Source organism: Mastigoproctus giganteus, chromosome 10, assembly GCF_048544385.1.
Source record: "Mastigoproctus giganteus isolate SK-2022 chromosome 10, ASM4854438v1, whole genome shotgun sequence".
Classification (NCBI taxonomy): domain Eukaryota; kingdom Metazoa; phylum Arthropoda; class Arachnida; order Uropygi; family Thelyphonidae; genus Mastigoproctus; species Mastigoproctus giganteus.
In genome coordinates, this window is record NC_143584.1 from 13709881 (window position 1) to 13734661 (window position 24781).

Sequence of the window (24781 nt, forward strand, 5' to 3'; positions counted from 1 at the left end):
AGCAATACCAGCAATCCTATCACACTGTAAAAAGTAAAACGAATTGTAAATAAACCTCTCCTGTCAATATTTATAGGAAGCAGGTGGATTCACCGCTCTCGAAATCGAGTGCTGATTGGTTGATGTTCTAGAATCGTAGCTGGAGATTATGTTAAAGAAGTGACGTCAGTATAGTTTCAGTATTTTGTGAAAAAAGAAGCTTTGAAAAGTCATCTTTCCGATCTGTAGTAGCTGCACTGGCATTCATAAATGAAATCATTATTGTTTATGAAGGGATATAGTTCTGTAAATTATATGAGTTTAGGTTGCTAATTCAAGTTCTAATACAGTACTTAATGAATGATGGCATCCATTGAGTCCTCGTAGGTAGCGCATTCGGGGTAATCAATATCTTCCCCATCCCAGGTGGAAAATACCCGAGTTCGAATCCCGTCAATGATTAAGCATTTCTTTATGTTTAGCATTTTTAGCAATATGGCCTAAGCTGCTGATGAGCTTAAAAACCATACGAGCATCCATTGGAAATTGCTTACAAATTGTGAAGGGCAATTATTTTTCAATGTCTGCATGAATTTATGCTGTATGGTATTCATAACACTGACGAACAGTTCAGGAATATCCTTTGAAGGCAGTATAAGGTGCAGGATTGTGGTAAGGAGATTAGTAAGAGTCAGAAATTTCTTGGGAATAAAGTGTGTTTACAATAATTTCTTGAATCTGGAAGGACAATTTAATAAGCTCCCTAATTTTTGATATACAGTTGAGGTGTATTTCAAAGGCCTAGTCCCGAAATTATAAAAGAATTGATCGGAAATACAGTTTTTTTTTTTTTAATTTCATAAGAGGAGTTCTGGTATACGTCCTCTTCTGCCTTTAATTTATTTGAGACGTAATGGAAGTCCTAAATCTTCCACCCCGGAGGATATTTAGCTTCGTGATGTCTATGTAATTTAGTGGTGTGTCAGTGCACATAACTTTATCAGTTATCTGTATTCCTGTGGCTAGGCGTAGGTAATTATAGCCTCAGGAAGATTTCTGGGGAAATCTATACGTAGATAATTATAGCACTGAAACGATGGATATATTTTAAAACCTTATTATTGTTAATGTAACTACTGAAAGAAGTTTAGATCTGTCATCTAAATGTGTTGCATTCACAGGTAGCAAATGGTAATTTTTTTGGCGTGGACAGATATGGGGCGAAAAATGTTTTCTCTTTCTTAAAAGAGAAACTAAAAACGAACATCGTAGACATCCATCCTATGATGGATTCGTTCTACTTGATGTGAACTTATGAAAACATTTCAATGGACTGGAATGGACAAAGAATGCCAGAGATAGAGTGTATTTATAATTTGGTAAAGTGTTAAAACCGTTTGAAGGACTTCATTGTTTTCATAAAGGGCCACGCATCAGAAATATCTATAATTAACAGCTTGGTTGTCGTATCTCAAGGAAACCTATATAATTATTGATGAAAATATGTTAATAGACCAGGTGTTGTAACCTTAAGTTGTTCAATGAAACCAAGAAGAAAGTTTTTTGGAGCTAGAAGGACACGGGCCGTTTTTCTGAGATATAGAGCAGTTAAGAAATTTGGCCATTGAGTTCGAGGCAGTATAAATTGGGCAGTCAGTCTCTCTTGGGGATTTTAATATTGCTACATTGCATGAAGATAATGACCCATATAGAAAAGGACTTCTATTTTCATCCAAAGAAAATATTCTTAGAATAAAAATTTGTACTACAGTTTGGCTTCTTGAAAGTAAAGCAGTATTTCGACAATTTATGTTAATAACGAGGAACATACTTCGAATAAAACACAGGTGATTCATTAATTTTAACTTTGAGAAAGTATTTTCAGCCTCATATAGTGAAAGAGCGAGTATACTTCTAAAAATGCAACAAGTGTTTAGCTACACGAAAATACTTGAGAACAAAAAGTATGTTATTTGCGATATCTGGAATGTCTTTTGCTTACAAATCTGATTAGGAGAATTTTCAGATGGGAATTAGGAAGAGGAATTTTGAGTATATATATGAAATGCAAGCTGCTACAGTCTATTTATACAAATTAATATCATAGAATGCAAATTTAATTGACGGCTAATTCAAACTGAGAAAAATAAAGCAAAATCCGAGAGACTTTGGAGAAGTGAATGATGAGTTTGTGATTTTTTCTTTAATATAACAATTTTAAGCAAAAAAACCGCATCCTTTGTCCCTTTAAAAGTTGTCTAATAATTCATTAAATTATTAGGAACTACCCATTTCTGAAGCATCAGATGGATGTTTGATTACGTACAATCAATTAGAATATAAAGGAAAGGATTTCAGATTGAAATCTCTTAGGGACTCCAGTGGCGTGCTCTCTTAATAATTCTAGCAAACCCCTCCTGAAAGTCAGGCTTTTGTCAATCAAAAAAGCAATCTGGTACGTAAAATGTACACCAAAAACATGTTGACCAAAAGGTTTTCAGTCGTTAAACACGAGGAAAATCTCTGTATCTTCCCATTAAATATAACTTTCTACAGCTAGAAAGTTAAAATGTATAGAATAATTTTTAGAAAAATAAATAAATAAATAAATTCCCACAATAAAAATAATAACAATTTATGCACTGGATAAACTGTCTGGGAACCTGGAGGAGGCTACTTATGACGTCACTTCGAGAACTCTCGTTCTAGACCAGTTTGAGAGAGTCTAAACGAAGATTAGATCAAATCAAATCAAATTATTATTTTAGGGTTTCCCGTAATTAAATACATTAACCCGTATTCGTGTCTGTAAATTGCGTGCTCTCTGGTCGATTTGCCTGTTTTGCTGGATGAAAAAAACCCCAGTTTCTGAGGGAAAAAACCTTGCTATCTACGCCTGAGACCGACTAACTCAGCGACGGAGTGAAAAAAACCCACTAAAGTTCCTCCCGTCATCGACGGGATTCGAACCCGGGCCTTTTCCACCCGGTGTGGGGAAGACGGTGGCGGTACCACTGTGCTACCCACGCAGACAACGAAGATTAGATATTACAATAAGAGTAGCTGACTGCAGCCAATCAGCTTTCTCCAAGTTTAATCAATTCACCAAGTTTGGAAAGTAGTTTACTCTTCGCTGCCTATTAAAGCAATGCATTTTGCCATCCACTTGCTTTCCATAAGTTCTATGATTGCTTCTATCGCTATGGCTCAATTAAGCAAACTGCTCGCAAATCTACAGGAGGAGAGTCCCCGAGGAAGGAGATAACCGCAAAAGCTGCTCGCAAGATTGCCCCTTTTGTGGGTGGAGTGAAGAAGCCCCATCGTTACAGGCCAGGGACTGCTGCACTTCAAGAAAGTCGTCATTACCAGAAGTCAACGGACCTTCTAATCAGAAAGGTTCCATTTCAGGGCCTCTTTCGTGAGATAGCCCAGGAATACAAAACTGATCTTCGCTTCCAGAGTGCTGCTATAGGTGCCCTACAAGAAGCCAGCGAAGCTTATTTAGTGCGATTGTTCGAAGTCACAAACTTATGTGCAATCCATGGCAAGAGGTTAAACATCATGACTAAAGATATGTAGACAGTATATCCAGTGCACAAACTTCGAACATAATATTATTACTATAAAGTCCAAACCTCACAATATTTCTATAGATCTTATATGGCGACTGATGTCTTACAGGAAATATTGTATGTCTCTCCCTTTATTTACTTATTTTTCTCACAAGATATTCAATCAGACTTGTAATTTTCCCAAATTACTGCTTTTCTCTTGGTCACAGGCATTCCCAATTGTTGTATTTTTGTTCTGCCGGAGGCAAACTCTAACTTTTAGCGCCCATGTGCTTGGGGCATGCATTTATTCCCACAAATTCGTAAATGTATGGTTCCAACCTTCAGTTTGGTTATTTGTACCATGTTCGTTTTGTAGTGTTGTTTGCAGTGCAGTCCATTCCTTCGGAGGAAAACATAGGAGCAATCCTTCGTCACCGAATAATCCCATTATTGCTGCAAACTCTTCTTTAAACGCCAGAAACGCATATACGGGCAAAACAATTTAAGACTTCTTCAGCTCCAAATTTTCTTTCAAGTATGCGATACCCGTGAATGTATCTTCAGCATGTATGACGGCGAATCCGTTGATCATTCCATAGAATTCCGAAAATAAATCATTAGATTCGACAGTATCCAAAATCCAGAATTGAAAACTTGCAGGGAATTGTTTATCACTTACCCAGAGTTTTGAAGTTTCTTCGTCTTTTCCAAAAAACTTCTGAGCATTCCAACCGTGCAAGGATCAAGCCTGAATTGTGAATTAGCGTAATTCACAATTTAGAAAGAAAAGAAAATTCATTCTTAGCTGAAAATTTAAGAGATATTCTTTGTTAAAATGACAAATATTGAAGAACGACGATGTTCCTGTAGATTTAAACACGATTTCTTTTTCATTTTGTCACACAGGATTATCAAAAACAACAATCTTTTTAAAGAATGAAATTATTTGTAATTTTGGAAAAACAGTAAAATACTTCATCGTAATTAAAGGATAATGGTTGTATAATATAATACATCATTAATTGTATTTCCCAACCATTAAAATAGCACAAACCTGTTATATTAAGATGGAATAATGGTTATATTATACATCACGAAAACTGTTTTTGAGTCAACGAACCTTCTAATCAGAAAGGTTCCATTTGAACTCCTGGTTCGTGAGCTTGCCCAGCAATACAAAACTGATCTTCGCTTCCAGAGTGCTGCCATCGGTGCTCTGCAAGAAGCCAGCGAAGCTTACTTAGTGGGATTGTTCGAAGACACCAATTTCTGTGCAGTCCATGGCAAGAGGGTAACCATCATGACTAAAGATAAGCAGCTAACTAGAGGATTCGAAGAGAACGTGCTTAAATGAAAACAAAAATGATCCTTTTCAGGGTCACCATATCATGATAAAAGGATTAGCTGAACGTCCGTTTCTAAATAACATTTCTAATCCATTCTTTCCTTCTTACCCTCTTTGATCATACCATTGATATTTCTTAATAGTTAAAAATATATTTCAATTGCAAAGAAACCAAAAACTAGTTTTTAATGATGAAACCGTGCAGTCAATATATTAAATACATTGCAAAAAATGTCATATATGACATTTTGAGAGTAAGAATGAAATATTTGTGAAAACCAGTCTGTATAAACTCCCGATCATCACATGCTTACTGTAGCTAAACATAATGGTATAAAACGCGAATTTTTATATAAAATCTTTCTTCATGAGTGATAAAAAATTAAAGTATGTGGAAGTTATAATTATGGATTTTGATATAAGAAAACTTTCCCATAAATCTTCAAACAATTGCAATAATGATGACGTCAATCTTATCAGTATTTCTGGAAAGAACTCTTATATATAACATCAGAAAAAAAAAAAAACATTTCACGTATCCGTTCCCTCCATTGCATTTATTCGAAATATCCATTTCCACAACAACAGATGGGTTTGCTCTGCAGTCAACCACTCGTTGACTCTAGGCAAACTTCCGCACATCGGTTGTTCAATCATCCTTCCTCAGTTTGAATTTAGGACAAACTTATGTTATATTTATGTCAAACGCGCAGTCTGACCAAGAGGAAGGATCCCTTAATCACTCAGTTTGCTGAAACACCTCAATCAGATCTCCAAGCCGTTGTCTAATGATTTCGTTTGATGACATTCAGCGTTTTTAACAAGAACAATCCACATTAGAATTAAATTCGACTCCGAACAGATAGAAACGAACAAAGATAAACCTTTTCAGTGTATTTTATTCCCAAAATTAGAGAGTGCAGAGCATGGCAAGCTCATCGGACACACCAAACTGAGCATCGGGGTAAATTGTTTTCCTTTTTTTTCGAGAGATGACAGATTCTTTTCTTCACTGACAATTTTTTTGCTCTGAAAAAGTACATCGTTTCTATGGAAAATCACATACACATGTCACGGTTCCACGCTCCCATTCAGCAAACTTCTGCAGGATTTCAGATTTTTTCATGAAGTATTTGAACTTGAAGTGTTTTCTGTTTTATCCGCAGGTTTTCATTATGTTGCAAGCAGTAGATGTTCAGTTCGTGTATGGGCACCGAGGAAATCTCCTGGTGAAGATGGAAAGTGTCATTTCCATGGAGAGAATAAAGGTTCATCATCCCTTATTTCTTTCACCTTATATAGAACACAGAATTCCCACTATAACTAGAGCTTTGTATGTGTTTCTGGAAACGTTAGTAAAAGGAATATCTTGCAACGTTGGTATACCCATGGATTATGTTTCTTGCAAAGGCAATCTAGCGAGTAAAAGAACTATTCTGTTAATTGCGTTGTGGAAAATAAATTCCTTTTCAATCATCTAAAAAAGTAGAAAGGCACACAGAGTTGTACAATGTAGCTGCATTCAAACCCAAGTATGCTCGTTTTCACAAAGGGCATTTCAAATTCTTCTTTTAAGCATTATCAAATACCGTGAAACACATTGTAAAAAGAAATGTCCTCGATATGCGGATGAAAGCGGGTTGGATAATTTATAAATTCTAATAACAGAAATAATACCGGATGAAACGTTATGTTTATGATGCACTTCAATTGCTACTATGTGAATTGGATATATTTCTTGGATAATTCATAGAAATACAGATTTAAGGGATAAAAAAAGTATTTCAAACGATAAAATGAATTGCTCGACAAAAGAAAACAAATAAAGAATTCGAAGTAAAGAATTTGTTTTCCTCTTAACTTGCAGAATAAAATGAATAATTTTATTATCAGAATTAAAAATATAATCCTATGGTATAATAGGATTGTATAAAATATGTAAAGATTTTGAATAATATATAACTATTGTATAAAAATATAATCCGTTGAGAGTAATGTTTAACAAATATGACACGTATTGCGAAAACTCTCGTTCAAACGTGTAGGATGCCACGTGGAAAACATTGGTTCTAGAGTACTTACTGGAATGTTGATTGGTTAATGGACTGCAGGATTATTAGCCAATCACCACTCATGGCGTTCAATTTTCCCACCAGGCTTTGGAAGAGTTCACTTGTTTATCGCGTATAAATATATCTGAATTTTCTACCTTCAGTTCACTTGGTTTTAAGAAGTTCCAGGACTGTTCCATTGTTATGGCTCGTACTAAGCAAACCGCACGTATGTCCACAGGAGGAAAGGCCCCAAGGAAGGAGATAGCGAAGAAAGCTGCTGGCAAGAGTGCCCCTACTACAGCTGGATTGAAAAAACCCCATCGTTACCTACCAGGGACCGTTACTCTTCGAGAAATTTGTCGTTACCAGAAATCAACGGATCTTCTAATCAGAAAGGTTGAATTTCAGCGCCTTGTTTGTGAGATTGCCCAGCAATACAAAACTGATCTTCGCTTCCAGTGTGCTGCCATCGATGCTCTACAAGAAGCCAGCGAAGCTTACTTAGTGGGGCTGTTCGAAGACACCAACTTGTGTGCAATCCATGGCAAGAGGGTAACCATCACGCCTAAAGATATTCATCTGGCTAGGCGGATTCGAGGAGAACGTGCTTAAACGAAAACAAAAACGGCCCTTTTTAGGGCCACCATATTCTGATAGAGTGATTGCCTGAACGTACGTTTCTAAATAACATTTCTGCATTTATTTTCTATTCTTTCTTTACTTCTTTCTCTATTTGAATATACCATTGATATTTCTAAATATTTTATAATCTATTTCTATTAGAGTATAAATTTAAGTTACAATTTATAAAAAAATTAAAAGTATCTGAACATTTTAAAAGATTTTTAAACGCAAATTTGTAGAGGTTTTTTTTAACCAGTGAATAATAAATATGGAATTTATGGATTTCGACGAAAGAAAACTTCCCCAGAAATCATAAGTCTGTTTTACTTGTGAGAAAATGATGCCAGCAGTATTACCAATAAATAATAATAGAAATTATGCAAGAAAAATCTTTCATGCATCATTTGCTTATACAGCATCAGCCAAAAATAATAATTTCACCTATAAAATAGCTCCAATAATTTGTATAGTTCTTCATTGAATTTATTTAAAATATCTATTCCCACAACAATAGATGGAAGTTGAGCAATCGCCCACCATTTCGACGAATGCACTTCTGTTCTGTAACCATCCTTCTTCAGTTTGATATGAGTTATATCCGTATAAAGTGTTTTTTTATCCACAATTTTTCATTATATCACGAGCAGTAATGTCCAGTTCATGGATGGTCAGGGAGGAAATCTCCTGCTGAATGTGTCAAGTGTTATTTCCGTTAGGAGGTACCCAAATTTCAGTTTATAAGAGCAGAGAATATCCACTATAACGAGAGTCTTGTATGTGTTTCTGAAAACATCAGTAGATGGACAATCATGCATCGCTCGCATCCTCGTGTATTCCCAGGATTACGAATTTTTCAAACGCACTCTGGCAAGTAACAGATTTGTTTGCGAAAATCGATATCCTGCCCTTGTTTCATTCTAACTTTTAGCGCCCATATACTTGGGGCATGCATTTGTTCCCACAAATTCGTAAATGTATGGTTCCAATCTTCATTTTGGTTATTTGTACCATGTTCGTTTTGTAGTGTTGTTTGCAGTGCAGTCCATTCCTTCGGAGGAAAATATAGGGGCAATCCTTCGTCACCGAATAATCCCATTAATGCTACAACCTCTTCTTTAAACGCCAGAAACGAATATACGGGAAAAACAATTTAAGACTTCTTCAGCTCCAAATTTTCTCTCAAGTATGCGATACCCGTGAATGTATCTTCTGCATGTATAACGGCGAGTCCGTCGATCATTCCACAGAATTCCCAAAAGAAATCATTAGATTCGACAGTATCCAAAATCCAGAATTGAAAACTTCCAGGGAATTGTTTATCACTTACCCAGAGTTTTGAAGTTCCTTCGTCTTTTCCAAAAAACCTTCTGAGCATTCCAACCGTGCAAGGATCAAGGCGGAAGATATCCAGCTGGCGAGAAGTATTCGCAGAGACCATGTTTAAAAGTAACGAAGATACCTGCATTCAAAAAACTGCCCTTTTAGGACCACAATTCAGGACAGAGGGATTCCTTAAACGTTCACGTCTTTTTATCATTAACCAAATTCCATAACACCTAAAATTCCATTATTAATAATTCATTTGTTCCTTTCGATTTATTTCCTTTGAATGAACTTCTATTCTGTTAAAAAATTTATATTTAAAAATTGGACACCCTGAAATTTAAAAAAAAATTTACAGTTGTATCGATATTAATTAGCGTAATTCACAATTTAGAAAGAAAAGAAAATTCATTCTTAGCTGAAATTTAAGAGATATTCTTTGTTAATATGACAAATATTGAAGAACGACGATGTTCCTGTAGATTTAAAAATGATTTCTTTTTCATTTTGTCACACAGGATTATCACAAACAACAATATTTTTAAAGAATGAAATTATTTGTAATTTTGGAAAAACACTAAAATACTTCATCTTAATTAAAGGATAATGGTTGTATAATATAATACATCATCAATTGTATTTCCCACCCATTAAAATAGCACAAACCTGTTATATTAAGATGGGATAATGGTTATATTATACATCACGAAAACTGTTTTTGAGTCAACGGGCCTTCTAATCAGAAAGGTTCCATTTGAACTCCTGGTTCGTGAGATTGCCCAGCAATACAAAACTACTCTTCGCTTCCAGAGTGCTGCCATCGGTGCTCTGCAAGAAGCCAGCAAATCTTACTTAGTGGGATTGTTCGAAGACACCAATTTCTGTGCAGTCCATGGGAAGAGCGTAACCATCATGACTAAAGATATGCAGCTAACTAGAGGATTCGAAGAGAACGTGCTTAAATGAAAACAAAAATGATCCTTTTCAGGGCAAAGATATCGTGATAAAGGGATTACCTGAACGTCCGATTCTAAATAACATTTCTAATTCGTTCTTACCCTCTTTGATCATACCATTGATATTTCTTAATAACATGTTTAAATTGCAAAGAAACGAAAAACTAGTTTTTTAATGATGAAACCGTGCAGTCAACATATTAAATACATTGCAAAAAATGTCATATATGACATTTTGAGAGTAAGAATGAAATATTTGTCAAAACTAGTCGTATAAACTCCCGATCATCACATGCTTACTGTAGCTAAACATAATGGTACAAAACGCGAATGTTTATATAAAATCTTTCTTCATGAGTGATAAAAAATAAAAGTATGTGGAAGTTATAATTATGAATTTTGATATAAGAAAACGTTCCCATAAATCTTCAAAACATTTGCAATAATGATGACGTCAATCTTATCAGTATTTCTGGAAAGAACTCTTATATATAACATCAGAAAAAAAAAAACATTTCACGTATCCGTTCCCTCCATTGCATTTATTCGGAATATCCATTTCCACAACAACAGATGGGTTTGCTCTGCAGTCAACCACCCGTTGACTGTAGGCAAACTTTAACCCCGCCACGTTGTTAAAAAATCCACGTTATGTGATGATATTGGTCAAAGCTATGCTTGCGCATATCTCAAGATTTGTTGTTAATTGCAGAACTGTTGATATTGGTAAGATGTTCTAAGGGTAGCGATGTTTCTAGAGAACAGGAAGCTAATTCTTGGAGAAACAATGTGGAATATCTTTGGGGGGGGGGGTGTCAGAGAAGTGAACTATATATCAGTTCCGGTCGTTAGCGGTGTCTACAGCGATGTATCAGAAGTGTTTTCAATAAAATAAATTGATGTGAATTCCTAGTTAGGATAACTACTGCTGATGTAAAAGGGTTAAGGGAAACGTGTTGGTGCCTGGAAATTGATGAATGATTTCACTGTGGTATGTACATCGTTTTTAGGAAGGATAGAGAAGGGGTGATGGGATCAAGCTCGTCCTCAAAGTTTTTCGCACATTCAGAAATTACGCATCCAACGTAGAATCTATGACGGATACGAAAGCGTACTGTGAGTAGAAATCCAAACAATGAGCAATATTTCAGGTTGGCATGAAAACTTCTTAGCCTCTATAATTACTTCTCAGAACACTTCGCATGTAGACGTTTCAGTTATAAACATCAGTTCCAGTTTAGGTTAAAACGAGTTTAACAAATGTCTTAGCCAATGTTAATCCCCTTTGCGACAAGAAACGTAGTTATTTCCCTGACTAAATCCCACATTAATGCGCTATATCACAGATTCTTCTGATTCTTTTACCTTAATATATGATGGATCACTGCTGATAATAAAACTAAAATATTTCTTAATCTTATAGTCTCTCCAACATTCTCGTACAGATAGTATCGATATTCAATATCAAGAAGTGTTCTGCTATTGAACAAACTACCAACCTTCTAGCTGCATTCAATATCCACTCCTTGAAATCAAGGACGTTTACATGCTTCCATTCAATGTCCTCTTCTTCGAATGAACAAAATTTATATGCTGTTCCTGTTAATTGTCTTCAGAGGAATACTGGAAGATTTTTCATGTAGGAGCGTTTGTAGCTCTTTAATTTATGAATGTGGAGCAAACATGATTCTCTCTCTCTCTCTCTCCTCTCTAAGTATGCCCACAGTAGCTCAATACTCTTTGTCTGGTGATAGCTTAGGTCATGGGACATGCTTAGCGCCAGTTTTATGTTCCACAAACCAAGATTTGAAATATCTAGCCTGGTGTATTGAAGAATTATCATCTTAAAGCATGGTATTGTTTATAGAGAAACAATGTTTGCATAAGGGCTGATATTTTTGACTGAGAATATGATGGTAATCAGTGGCAGTAATTCGCCAGTACGGCATGATGATAGATAGAAGCAAATCCCAATGTATTGCTACCCAGAACTTTGGTGCTATGGCCTTCTTTTTACACAATTGGCAAAAGAGAGGATGATTCGATTTCTTTTGGTATTCATCAAACATAAATTTTATGCGATGTAGAAAAAAGTTTGAATAATAATTGCTCTGAAAGTACGATTTTCTCTGCAATGATCTTGTTCAGCTGTTTGCTTCGTCATTTAAGATACAGCTGCTGTAAATTCGTCAAATAAATCAACAGTTTTAGGAAACGATGACTGCGCCAAATGTGTGCCCACAATTTGATCCATTATTTTGGATTAGATTTGCCCGAATAGGAAAAGAATCTCTTTTCTTATGAAATCAAACGCAACAGGCCCCACGTTTTAATTTTAGGATTTCATAGTTAAGAAAAAAGAAATTAAATATACTACTGCATGTGCAATTATTTAATCTTTCTTTCAAACGTGCAAGGAAGAAACGTGCTTTTTTCGCAATATCATTTTCAACTAAATAATCGGCCAATTTCATTGGTGCTTCAGTTTTGTGTCGAATTCGCCACGAATTCAAAGGGGAATCAGCTTTTACTAATTTCATGGGGAGGTTTAAAACACAAATCAATTCTTGCCTTTTCGAATTTATAATATTGATTATTTCTGAGATTATGTCAAATGTTTTAGAGAATATCATCACTACAATTTTTTTTAAATCAATATTTCAAGAAGAGGAGGAGGTATATTCACCGTCCCTATGTCTTATGGCATACGTCACTCATTTCTTTTGTTCACAGGTGTACGATTAGGCATCGCTTGTAGTGAAGAAAAAGAAAATGAGATATTTCTTGTTCCTCAGATAATTCTTTCTTATTCAGCTGAAAAGCAGTGCTCAGAATTTATGAATGTTTTATAACATATGGACATGTTACAAAGAACTCTGTGTATTTATGAATACTACAATAAGAGATAATGAGAAAACAAAATGGAAATATTTATTATTTAACATTTACTCAGTTCACAAAAACCACATTACTGACAATAATTACAGTTTAATATTCAAATCATACAAATTATATTCAAAAGTTTAAGTATTATAAAGATCTTTTTCATCTTTGGTTTCTCGTTGCATGCGTATCAATCACATCATTTAATCATTCGGGCCTTCAATGCTGATCTTCATGCAACCCTGCAATGTCAAATTAAAACTTAATATTTTTGTTGAATGAGAATTTTACTCCCGGCAACCTCATTGGATTGAATTCTGTGATTGCTAAAGAACCTTTCCTTAAAATTTTTGTTAGATCAAATTTTATGTACAGTATAAAATAGTCGGATATTTTTTCAGAGATTCTTATTTTCTCTTTTCCTTCACTCCTTTGATCAATATTTGAAACATTTTTCTGAGCGGAATTCATTAATTTGTCTAACAAATTTTTCGGCAGTTTCCCGAATTCTTTTTCATTTGCTGCACACCTTCTTGGACAAAAAAACTTGTTATCTTTCTTAGAGTGATTTTGTAGTTTTGCTTCGATTGGTCCATGAAAATTCTACAGCAACTGATATTTGAAATCGCATCAAATTCTTTCAGTCCTATTTTTATGGTCCGGTTGTTGACAACAGTTATAAACAGTCAAACCAATTTCGAAAGAGAATTAAACAACAGTGCCAAAAATAATTTTTAATTTTGCTTCCAGTTATTTACCCTTCCTGCTCTCTTTCGACCACTTTACCAATGCATCCACTTGATTTCTCATGTTACTGAATTCATCTTCTTCTCTAAAATAATTTTTTAATTCTGAAAAGCTATGAATTTATCACAGATATATCATCCCATTTGCACAATAGCAATTAAGGTGTATCAGGAACACAACGTGGTGTACTGTATCGCAGGTGTTATTCGAACTCATAACTTACCCAAACGCCTTCCTTCCTCATATCGAGAACTTCATACAAAGCCTTGAAAGTATTTAATAATGTTTTTAGAAACAAGTGCACAAAGATTTTGAAATAACCTTTGGCAATTATAAATTTAGGGAAGAGAGGAAATTATCAAATACCCCAGATTAATTTTCAGATAACCGCTGACAGGTTAATAAATGGGAGAGCTTGGAAATAAGGAATAGACTATGCATATTATCGAAAATTACAAGGAGAAATTTAAATATTTTCAATGAAACCTTTCTTCAGTAAGCATACCTCCAGTTCATAATACCATTATTAAACGTTGTATCTGAGGTAGGATTACTTAAAACTGGATTAAAACAAAATCAGAACTCCCAGCTGAGGATTATAACTTGTAAGAATAGTCTTGAACTCAGTGGAAAATTCTCTTAACTGCTTTATATTTGGTTATAGATATGTTACCCAAACATTCATTAGAACTTACTCAAAATTTCTAAAAGAATTACCTAATTACTCTATCCACGTGCACCTTTTTTATATATTAACCTTTTTCTGTTGAGACTTTTCTTTCTTGAATTTTAAAATAAGGAATTTTTGATTGCTCTTTTTTAATATCTTAAGGATCAATTTCATTTTAGTTGGAGATTATTTAGAATAGTCTCGAAGGCAGGGGTCAACATTTTTTGCTTATATATATTTTTTTCGGGCTTAAATGCATTGATCCTGTTCATAGTATGAATACCACATATGGTCATCAAATAAGAAAGATTCAATGATTGCTTTAAATTTCAGAATGGAAATCAGCAAGAACCAGATTTCAAAGACAGTTTAGAGTGGCTTTCTTATAAATAAGCATAGAACTGTCCACCTTCACTTCTTTTCCAGAATTTCTGCTGTATTGAAATTACCCTATTAAACGCACCTGTATTAAACATAAAGAAGGAGACGTCCAAGAAGTAAAACCCAAAAAACTATTAGCCACAACTGTTCCAAAAAGTGCTCCTCGTCGTTTCAGACCAAGTGCTGCTGCACTTCGGCTAATTCGACAGTATCCGAAATCTCGTATTGAAAAGTTCCTGGGTATTGTTTATCACTTACCAAAGTTTTGAAGTTTATTCGTCTTTTCCAAAAAACATCTAAGCATTCCATCCGTGCAAGGGTCAAGCCTGAAGCTATCCAGCTGGCGAGACGTATTCGCGGAGACCATGTTTAAACGCAACGAAGATACCTGCATTCAAATAAACGGCCCTTTTTAGGACCACAAATTCACGATAGAGGGATTCCTTAAACGTGCACGTTTTTTTATCATTAACCAAATTCCTTAACACCTAAAATTCCATTATTATTAATCATTTATTCTTTTCGACTTACTTTCTTTGAATTAACTTCTATTCCGTTAAAAAATTAATTTAAAAATCGGACACCCTGAAATTAAAATAAGCAAATAGTTTAAAGTAGTAAAATCTTAAAACGACATATATGGAGGAATGACGATGTTCCTGTAGATTTAAAATGATTTCTTTTTCAATTCGTTTTGCAGGATTACCAAAAACAATATTTTTAAAGAATGAAAATATTTGTAATTTTTGAAGAATAGTAAAATATTTCATCTTAAATAAAGGCTAATGGTTGTATAATATAATACATTATCAAATGTATTATACAACCATTAAAATAACACAAACCTGTTAGATTAAGGTGGGATAATGGTTATATAATACATGATCAAAACCGTTTTTGAATTTATAAGCCTTATCGGATGAAACGGATTTCATAAGATGGTAATATGTAAGTCGCACTTTAAATTGGCATTATACAATATACTGAAATTCAGGCTTTTTTTCAGTCAAACAAAAAATGAACGCACAGATTGATCCGTATAGTATTCAGTTAACCACGGGGAAAATATTTGTAAGTTCATGTCACATGTATCTTCCGAAAAGTTAGAAGATAAAATTAACATAAAAATCAGGTAACTTACAGAAAAAAATAAAAATTTTTTTTTTTTTTATGTGAACCCCAAACACGAGAGGTATTAGGACCTATAGTACTTAGTACCGTGCTTGGGTTTGAGGTTAAGAAGACGAAAGAAGATATTTGTTGACATTGGACTTGAACTTCTGTAGATTGTAATTTTCAGGAAATACGTATGAAGGAAGGTTGTTCCAGAAAACGGCAGTTGAATGAATAAATGAGGAAGATGAAAAGTTGGTTCTGTGGGTTTGAAGTTGGACAGTAAATGGATGTTGGCTGGTGGCGGCACGTGTTCGGACTGTTTTGAAAGAGAGAGCAGGAATTATAGAAGCCAATTCAGAAGAACAGTGCCCATGGAAGTATCTGTAGAAGAGGCATGCAGCAGAAACAGTGCGTCTATGAGAAAGCGGGTGGAGAGACTCTGTTAGAGATGAATCATTAATTAACCTAACTGCCCTCTTCTGAATGGAATCAAGAAGCCGGAGAGAGGTTTTGGGGGCACCACCCCAGATATGGGAACAATATTCCATGGCAGGGCGAATTTGCGATTTATACAGAGTGAGCAGCTGTTTGGAAGAAAAGTAACGCCGAGAGCGAAAGAGAAAACCAAGTTTTTTAGATGCAGAGGAAGCAATATTTGTAATGTGCTTGTGCCAAGAGAGATTAGATGTCAGGGTAATCCCCAAAAGAGATATATCATTTTGCCTAGAAATCGGAGTGTCACTAAAGATAAGCATTGGAGTAGAAGAATCCTTTTTGCGAGATATAAGACAAGACTGAGTTTTAGAAGGGTTGAAATCAACTAAGTTGTCTTTGCCCCACTGGAGAATTACCTGAAGATCGGCATTTAAGGAATTGGTAGCAGATTTTCGAGAAGTTGAAGCTGATTGAGCAGGACAAGGTTTCTCAAAATGGAAAGTTGAATGCAATGTGCTATCATCAGCAAAACTATGGATAGGATTTCCAGTCAATGGAAGAAGGTCATTGATATACAAGAGAAAAAGAGTGGGGGAAAGAACTGAACCTTGGGGGACACCGGCATTAGTAGAGAAGTTAGAAGACAGAGAGCCATCTACCATCACCCTCAGTGAGCGATCAGAGAGAAAACTGGATAACCAATTACTAAAAACAGTTGGCAAACCATAAGATGGAAGCTTGTTTAGAAGACCTTTATGCCAAACACGATCAAAAGCCTTTGAGATGTCAAGAGCAACTACTTGTGTTTCACCGAACCTTTCCATTGAATTAGTCCATAAATGGGTAACATAAGCCAGAATATCTCCAGTGGATCGACACTGACGGAATCCATACTGGTGATCGTTGATCAGACGGAAGATTTCTAGGTAGTTTAAGAGTTGGCGGTTAATTGATTTCTCCATTACTTTAGAAAGAGTAGAAGTAATTGCAATGGGACGATAATTGGATGGGAGGGATTTGTCACCCTTTTTAGGAACTGGCTGGATATGAGCAAATTTCCAAGCAGAAGGAAAAACACCTTTGGAATAAGAAAGTGAAAAAAGGCGGCAAAAAATAGGAGTAAGTTCAGGAGCACAGGTTTTGAGAACAAGTGGAGAAATACCATCAGGACCTGGAGCTTTCTTAGCATCAAGATTCATCAAAATCCTTCTGATATCCTTTTGACGGAAGACCACAGGAGGCATTGAATGGAGCGTGTTCGGAATGGTGGGAGGTGTTTTACCAAGATCATTAATACATGAGCTGGAAAAAAAATGGGATGCTAGAAGGTCAGCTTTATCCTTGGCTGAAGTGGCAACAGAACCATCTGGTTTGGACAGAGGTGGGAGTAAAGATGGGCAAAAGTTGCGGCCAATAGCTTTGGCAAGAGACCAGAATGCTCGGCTACCATTAGGGCAAGAAGCAAGTTTTCTACTCTTAGCCTGTTCAAACTCTAGTTTGGACTGGTTAATAACTGCTTTACAACTGTTGCGAGCTTTGGTGTAGGCAGAAAATGAAACTGAAGAATTAGAAACAAGCCAATTACGATATGCAACATTCTTCTCTTGGACAGCCTTAGCACATTTATTGGAAAACCAAGGTTTAGATAAAGGACGAGATTTTAAAGTGGAGTGTGGGATAAAGGATTCCATTCCTGCAAGAATAATTTCACTGACACGATCTGAGCAAACGTTGACATCAGAAGTTTTGAAACAGTAATCCGACCAAGGAAAAGAAGAAAAGAAGTCTCGCAGGTCATCCCATTTTGCATTCTTGTAATGCCAAACAACACGTGGTTGGGAATAGCCAAACAACACGTGGTTGGGAATTATTTATTTTCAGTATTAAAAATATAATGTTATGGTCATAGAGAATAATTATCCAATGTTTAACAAATATCACATGAAAACTTGTTGTAGAGTACTGTCACAAACATATAATCCAGTTTACATAATGTGCAACAAGCTTGTATGATGTCATGCGGTACTCCCTGGAGTCCCGACTGGCTACAGTAGTATTGACCAATCAGCACTCACAACGTTTAATCTTCCCATCAAGCTTTGGAAGAGTTGACTTGTTTATCGCTTATAAATAGATCTGAATTTGCTACCTTCAATTCACTTTGGTTTTAGAAGTTCCAGGACTGTTACATCGTTATGGCTCGTACTAAGCAAACCGCACGTATGTCCACAGGAGGAAAGGCCCCGAGGAAGCATATAGCGACGAAAGCGGCTCGCAAGAGTGCCCCTACTATAGCTGAAGTGAAGAAACCCCATTGTTACAGACCAGGGCCCGTTACTCTTCGAGAAATTCATCGTTACCAGAAATCAACGGATCTTCTAATCAGTAAGGTTGAATTTCAGCGCCTCGTTCGTGAGGTAGCCCAGCAATACAAAACTGATCTTCGCTTCCAGTGTGCTGCCATCGATGCCCTACAAGAAGCTAGCGAAGCTTACTTAGTGGGGTTGTTCGAAGACACCAACTTGTGTGCAATCCATGGCAAGAGGGTAACCATCACGCCTAAAGATATTCATCTGGCCAGACGGATTCGAGGAGAACGTGCTTAAACGAAGGAAAAATGGCCCTTTTCAGGGCCACCATATTCTGATAAAGGGATTATCTGAACGTACGTTTCTAAATAACTTTTATATTCTAATCTGTTCTTTTATTCTTACTCTCTTTGATATTTCTTAATATTTAGTAACATATTTCAATTGCAAAACAGGCAAAAAGTAGTTTTTTAAGAAGAAGCCGCGCAGTGAATATATTAAATAGATTACAAAAAATGTCGAATAGGACATTTTGAGAATGAGAATGAAATATTTGAGAAAAATAGTCGAACCATTAACTCGCGATCATCACATGCTTACTATGATTAAACATAATGGCATAAAACGCAAATTTTTATACAAAATCTTTCTCAATGAGTGATAATAAATAAAAGTATGTGGAAGTTATAATTATGGATTTCGATATAAGAAACGTTTCCCATAAATCTTCAAAATCTTTAAAATATTGATGACGTCAATCTTATTAGTATTACTGGAAAGAAAGGTTATACAGCATCAGCAAAAAACCATTCAACTATCTGTTCCCTCCATTGCATTTATTCAAAATATGCATTTACAAAACAACAGCTGGGTTTCCTCTGCAAAGGAAACCCTGCAAAAAAAAACTGCACTCAACCAGCCGTTGACTGTAGACAAACTTCCACACATCGGTTGTGCAACCATCCATCCTCAGTTCGAATTTATGATAAAATTATGTTATAATTATATCAACCGGGTAGTCTGACAAAGAGAAAGAATCCCATTATCATTGAGTTTGCTGAACCACCTCAACCAGATTTCCTAGCAGTTGTCTAATGATTTAGTTAGGTGATATTCAGCGTTTTTTACAAAACCACATGCATAAAATACACATTAAAATTAAACTCCACTCCGATATTCCAATTATCCATTTACAGAACAACAGCTGGGTTTTCTCTGCAGTCAACCACCCGTTGACTGTAGGCAAACTTCCGCACATCGGTTGTGTAACCATCCTTCCACAGTTCGAATTTATGACAAAATTATGTTATATTTATATGGAACAGAGAAATTTCACCATAGCTAGAGCTTTGTATGTGTTTCTGGAAACATTAGTACATGGGCTATCTTGCAACGCTGGTATACCCATGTATTCCCTGCATTTTGCAAAGGCAGTCTGCATGTAAAAGAACTGTTTTCGTAAATTGCATGGTGGAAAGTAAATTACTTTCTAACCATCTAAAAAAGTAGAAAGGCACACAGAGGTGTACGATGTAGCTACTTTAAAACCAAAGTATATGCTCGTTGTCACAAAAGGCATTTCAGATTCTTCTTTTTTACACATTTTTGTTAAAACATTATCAAATACCTTGAAACTCATTGTAAAAAGAAATGTCCTCGATATGAGGATGAATGTGGGTTGGGTAATTTATATTTTCTAATAACAGAAGTAATACAGGATGAAACGTTATGTTTCTGATGCACTCCAATTTCTACTGTGTGAATTGGATATATTTTTTGGATAATTCTAACCAATACCGATGTAAAGGATAAAAGAAGTATTTAAAGAATAAAATGAATTTCTCGACAAAAGAAAACAAATAAAGAATTCGAAGTAGAGAATTTGTTTTCCTCTTAAATATGTTAATAGTAGAAAATGAGTCGAGGAACTAGTGCATATCGCGTCAGCAAAGGAAAAAAAACCAAAATGTAGTTGTCCATCTCTTCTAAAATTTACCAATCCATCAGTGAATAACACAAAAGTTAGTTTTCTGAATAAACATTTCACGGCCATTTTCTGTTCATAATTATAACCAAGGCATTTTTGTCTATCAAAAAAGCAAACTCATCCCCTCAAATGAACACGACATTCAGATTAATACGGATTCAATCGTTACCCAATGGGAGATCGTGGGAAACGCTTAGCTCCAATTTTATCATTCGCAAACCAAGACTTGACAGATCGAGCTGAGTGTATTGGAGAATATCATCATCAAGTGTGGTATTGTTTATTGGTAAACAATGGGTTGAACCTGTTCATTCAGAATATCAAGAATGAACAAACCAACATCCTCAGTGACTGTCTTTCGCCCGTACGACATGATGGTAGAATAGAAAACCTACCAATATTTTGCTGCCTAAATCGTTGTTGCTATGGTCTTCCTTTTTTCTCAATTGGCACAGTAGAGGATGATGCGATTTCTTTTTGTATTTGTGAAACATAAACTTTATGCGATATAAGACAACATTCTGAATGATATTTGCTCTTAAAGTAAGAAATCTTTCCAATCATCTTATATAGGTTTTTGCTTCGTCATTTCAAATACAGCTGCTGTAGATTCTTCAAATAAATCAACAGTTTTAGGCACCTTTCCCTCTGCCAAACGTTCGCCCAAAATTTCATCCCTTTGGAATTAAAAAAATGGTGCTCATTTTAGGGGTTGGTTTACTTTTTTCATTCTGAATTTTAGGAAGTTGGGCTATTATTATTAACAGAGTATTCCTCCAAAGTCCCTTTGTGTTTTCGGTCTCAAAACGCCTTTCTTTACTGAAGGATGTGAAAAATTATACAAGGGATGTAGAAATGATTTGGATTTTTTCATTGCTGACGCCATATATAAACTAGCTTCCTTGAACCAGTTTCTACTATATTTAAGGGAAAATTTACTTTTTCAAACAGTAAAAATGTAATGATTATGATAATGCCAAGTTTGGTGAAAGAGAGTTAATACGTGCCCATATGATTTTACCAGAGGCAGTTTGCGTCTGGGAATGTTTTTCTTAATTTTCTCCATTATCTTCGGAGTAGATTTGCCAGTAAACGGAAAAAATATCCGCGGAAGAAATATCCCTTTTTTTATGTAATAAAACGAAAAAGGCCCCACGTTTTAACTTTACTATTTTATAGTAAAGAAAACAAATTACTAATTACTTCTGCATATGCAATTATTTAATCTTTCTTTCAAACGTGCAAGGTAGAAAAGTGGTTTTTCTTTCGCAATATCATTTTCAACTAAATAATCGGCCAATTTCTTTGGGGCTTTAGTTCTGTCTTGAATTCCCCCCGAAATCAAAGGGGGATGAGTTTCTGCTAATTCCTTGGGGAGGATAAAAACACAAATCATTTCTTGCCTTTTAATATTAATAATATGCATCAATTTAGAAAATATTATCACTGTTATTCCATTTTGAATTAACCGTCTCTATCCCTTAATCGATATGTCACTGAATTGTATATTTTTTCAGGTGGAGTGTTTAAAGCTTTTATTGAAGAAAAAGCAGATATTTCTTGTTGAACAGCAGTGCAAGTTTCTTCCCCGTGGTATGCAATATTATCTATTTCGAAAATCTTAAATTTGTTATTAATAATAATCGCAGCTGTATCTTCTTTTTAAAAATCTTATTCTCAATTTCGTGCTTTTGTTTTCTTTTGCCTTACCCCTAAATTTTATAACTTTATAAGGGACGTTCCACTGAAAATTTAGATGGATGTGCATTATTATTTAATATTTACAACACATGGATATGTTACAAACAACTCTGTATATTTATGAATACTACACAAAGAGATAATGAGAAAACAAAATAGGAAATATTTATTATTTAACATTTACACGCTAATACTCAGCTCACAAAAACCACATTACTGACAATAATTACAGTTTAATATTCAAATCATATAAATTATATTCAAAAGTTTAAGTATTATAAAGATCTTTTTCATCTTTGGTTTCTCGCTGCATGCGTATCAATCACATCACTTAATCATTCGGGCCTTCAATGCTGATCTTCATGCAACCCTGCAATGTCAAATTAAAAATTCATATTTTTGTTGAATGAGAATTTTACTCCCGGTCACCTCTTTGGATTGAATGCTGTGATTGCTAAAGAATCTTTCCTTAAAATTTTTGGTAGATCAAGTTTTATGTACAGTATAAAATATTTTTTCTGAGATTCTTATTTTCTCTTTTCCTTCGCTCCTTTGATAAATATTGGAAATATTTTTGTGAAAGGAAATCATTAATTTCACTAACAAATTCTTCGGCAGTTTCCCGAATTCTTTTTCATCTGCTGCACACCTTCTTGGACAAAAAAACTTGTTATCTTTCTTGGAGTGATTTTATAGTTTTCCTTCGATTGGTCCATGAAAATTCTACAGCAACTGATATTTGAAATCGCATCAAATTCTTTCAGTCCTATTTTTGTGGTCCGGTTGTTGACAACAGTTAAAAACAGTCAAACCAATTTCGAAAGAGAATTAAACAACAGTGCTAAAAATAATTTTTAATTTTGCTTCCAGTTATTTACCCATCCTGCTCTGTTTCGACCACTTTACCAATGCATCCACTTGATTTCTCATGTTACTGAATTCATCTTCTTCTCTAAAATAATTTTTTAATTCTGAAAAGCTATGAATTTATCACAGATATATCATCCCATTTGCACAATAGCAATTAAGGTGTATCAGGAACACAACGTTGTGTATATTATTGCAGGTGTTATTTGAATTCATAACTTACCCAAACGCCTTCTTTCCTCATATCGAGAACTTCGTACAAAGCCTTGAAAATATTTAATAATGTTTTTAGAAGCAAGTGCACAAAGATTTTGAAATAACCTTTGGCAATTATAAATTTAGGGAAGAGAAGAAATTATCAAATACCCCAGATTAATTTTCAGATAACCGTTGACAGGTTAATAAATGGGAAAGCTTGGAAATAAGGAATAGACTATGCATATTATCGTAAAATACAAGGAGAAATTTAAATATTTTCAATGAAACCTTTCTTCAGAAAGCATAACTCCAGTTCATAATTCAATTATTAAATCTTGTATCTGAGGTAGGATTACTTAAAACCGGATTAAAACAAAATCAGAACTCCCAGCTGAGGATTATAACTTGCTCAACTGCTTTATATTTGGTTATAGATATGTTATCCAAACATCCATTAGAACTTACTCAAAATTTCTAAAAGAATTACCTAATTACTCTATCCACGTGCACCTTTTTTATATAAAACCTTTTTCTGTTGAGACTTTTCTTTATTGAATTTTAAAATAAGGACTTTTTGATTGTTTCTTTCTTAATATCTTAAGGATCAATTTCATTTTAGTTGGAGACTATTTAGAATAGTCTCGAACGCTGTGGTCAACATTTTTTGCTTATATATATTTTTTTCAGGCTTAAATGCATTAATCCTGTTCATAGTACGAATACCATATATGGTCATCAAATAAGAAAGATTCAATGATTGCCTTAAAATTCAGAATGGAAATCAGCAAGCACCAGATTTCGAAGACAGTTTAGAGTGGCTTTCTTATAAATAGCCAGAGAACTGTCCACCTTCACTTCTTTTACAGAATTTCTGCTGTATTGAAATTATCATGGCTCGTATTAAATTCACCTGTATTAGACCTAAAGGAGGAGACGTCCAAGAAAGAAGACACAAAAAACTATTAGCCACAACTGTTCCAAAATGTGCTCCTCTTCGTTTCAGACCAAGTGCTGGTTCACTTCGGCTAATTCGACAGTAACCGAAATCCGGAATTGAAAAATTCCAAGGTATTGTTTATCACTTACCAGAGTTTTGAAGTTTATTCGTCTTTTCCAAAAAAACTTCTAAACATTCCACCCATGGAAGGGTGAAGCCTGAAGATATCCAGCTGGCGAGACGTATTCGCGGAGACCATGTTTAAACGCAACGCAGATACCTGCATTCAAATAAACGGCCCTTTTTTGGACCACAAATTCACAATAGAGGGATTCCTTAAAAGTGCACGTCTTTTTATCATTAACCAAATTCCTTAACACCTAAAATTCCATTATTATTAATCATTTATTCTTTTCGACTTACTTTCTTTGAATTAACTTCTATTCCGTTTAAAAAATTAATTTAAAAATCGGACACCCTGAAATTAAAATAAGCAAATAGTTTAAAGTAGTAAAATCTTAAAACGACATATATGGAGGAATGACGATGTTCCTGTAGATTTAAAATGATTTCTTTTTCAATTCGTTTTGCAGGATTACCAAAAACAATATTTTAAAAGAATGAAGATATTTGTAATTTTTGAAGAATAGTAAAATATTTCATCTTAATTAGAGAATAATGGTTTTATAATATAATACATTATCAAATGTATTTT

At 34.8% G+C, this 24781-nt stretch overlaps 2 protein-coding genes across 2 annotated transcripts; both read left to right on the forward strand.

Annotated features, from left to right (window-relative positions):
- The first annotated feature begins 7133 nt into the window (after positions 1-7133).
- Positions 7134-7544, forward strand: LOC150078751 (histone H3.3 type 1-like). Its single transcript, XM_090382666.1, has one exon. It carries the CDS (start codon positions 7134-7136, stop codon positions 7542-7544), a length of 411 nt encoding a protein of 136 aa, XP_090238792.1.
- A 10718-nt stretch (positions 7545-18262) lies between these two features.
- LOC150078752 (histone H3.3 type 1-like) lies at positions 18263-18673 on the forward strand. Its single transcript, XM_090382563.1, has one exon. It carries the CDS (start codon positions 18263-18265, stop codon positions 18671-18673), a length of 411 nt encoding a protein of 136 aa, XP_090238689.1.
- Positions 18674-24781: the final 6108 nt, after the last annotated feature.

Bases quoted from the DNA above. Each gene is read 5' to 3' on its own strand.
- LOC150078752 (XM_090382563.1), top strand. From the start codon at position 18,263: ATGGCTCGTACTAAGCAAACCGCACGTATGTCCACAGGAGGAAAGGCC.
- LOC150078751 (XM_090382666.1), top strand. From the start codon at position 7,134: ATGGCTCGTACTAAGCAAACCGCACGTATGTCCACAGGAGGAAAGGCC.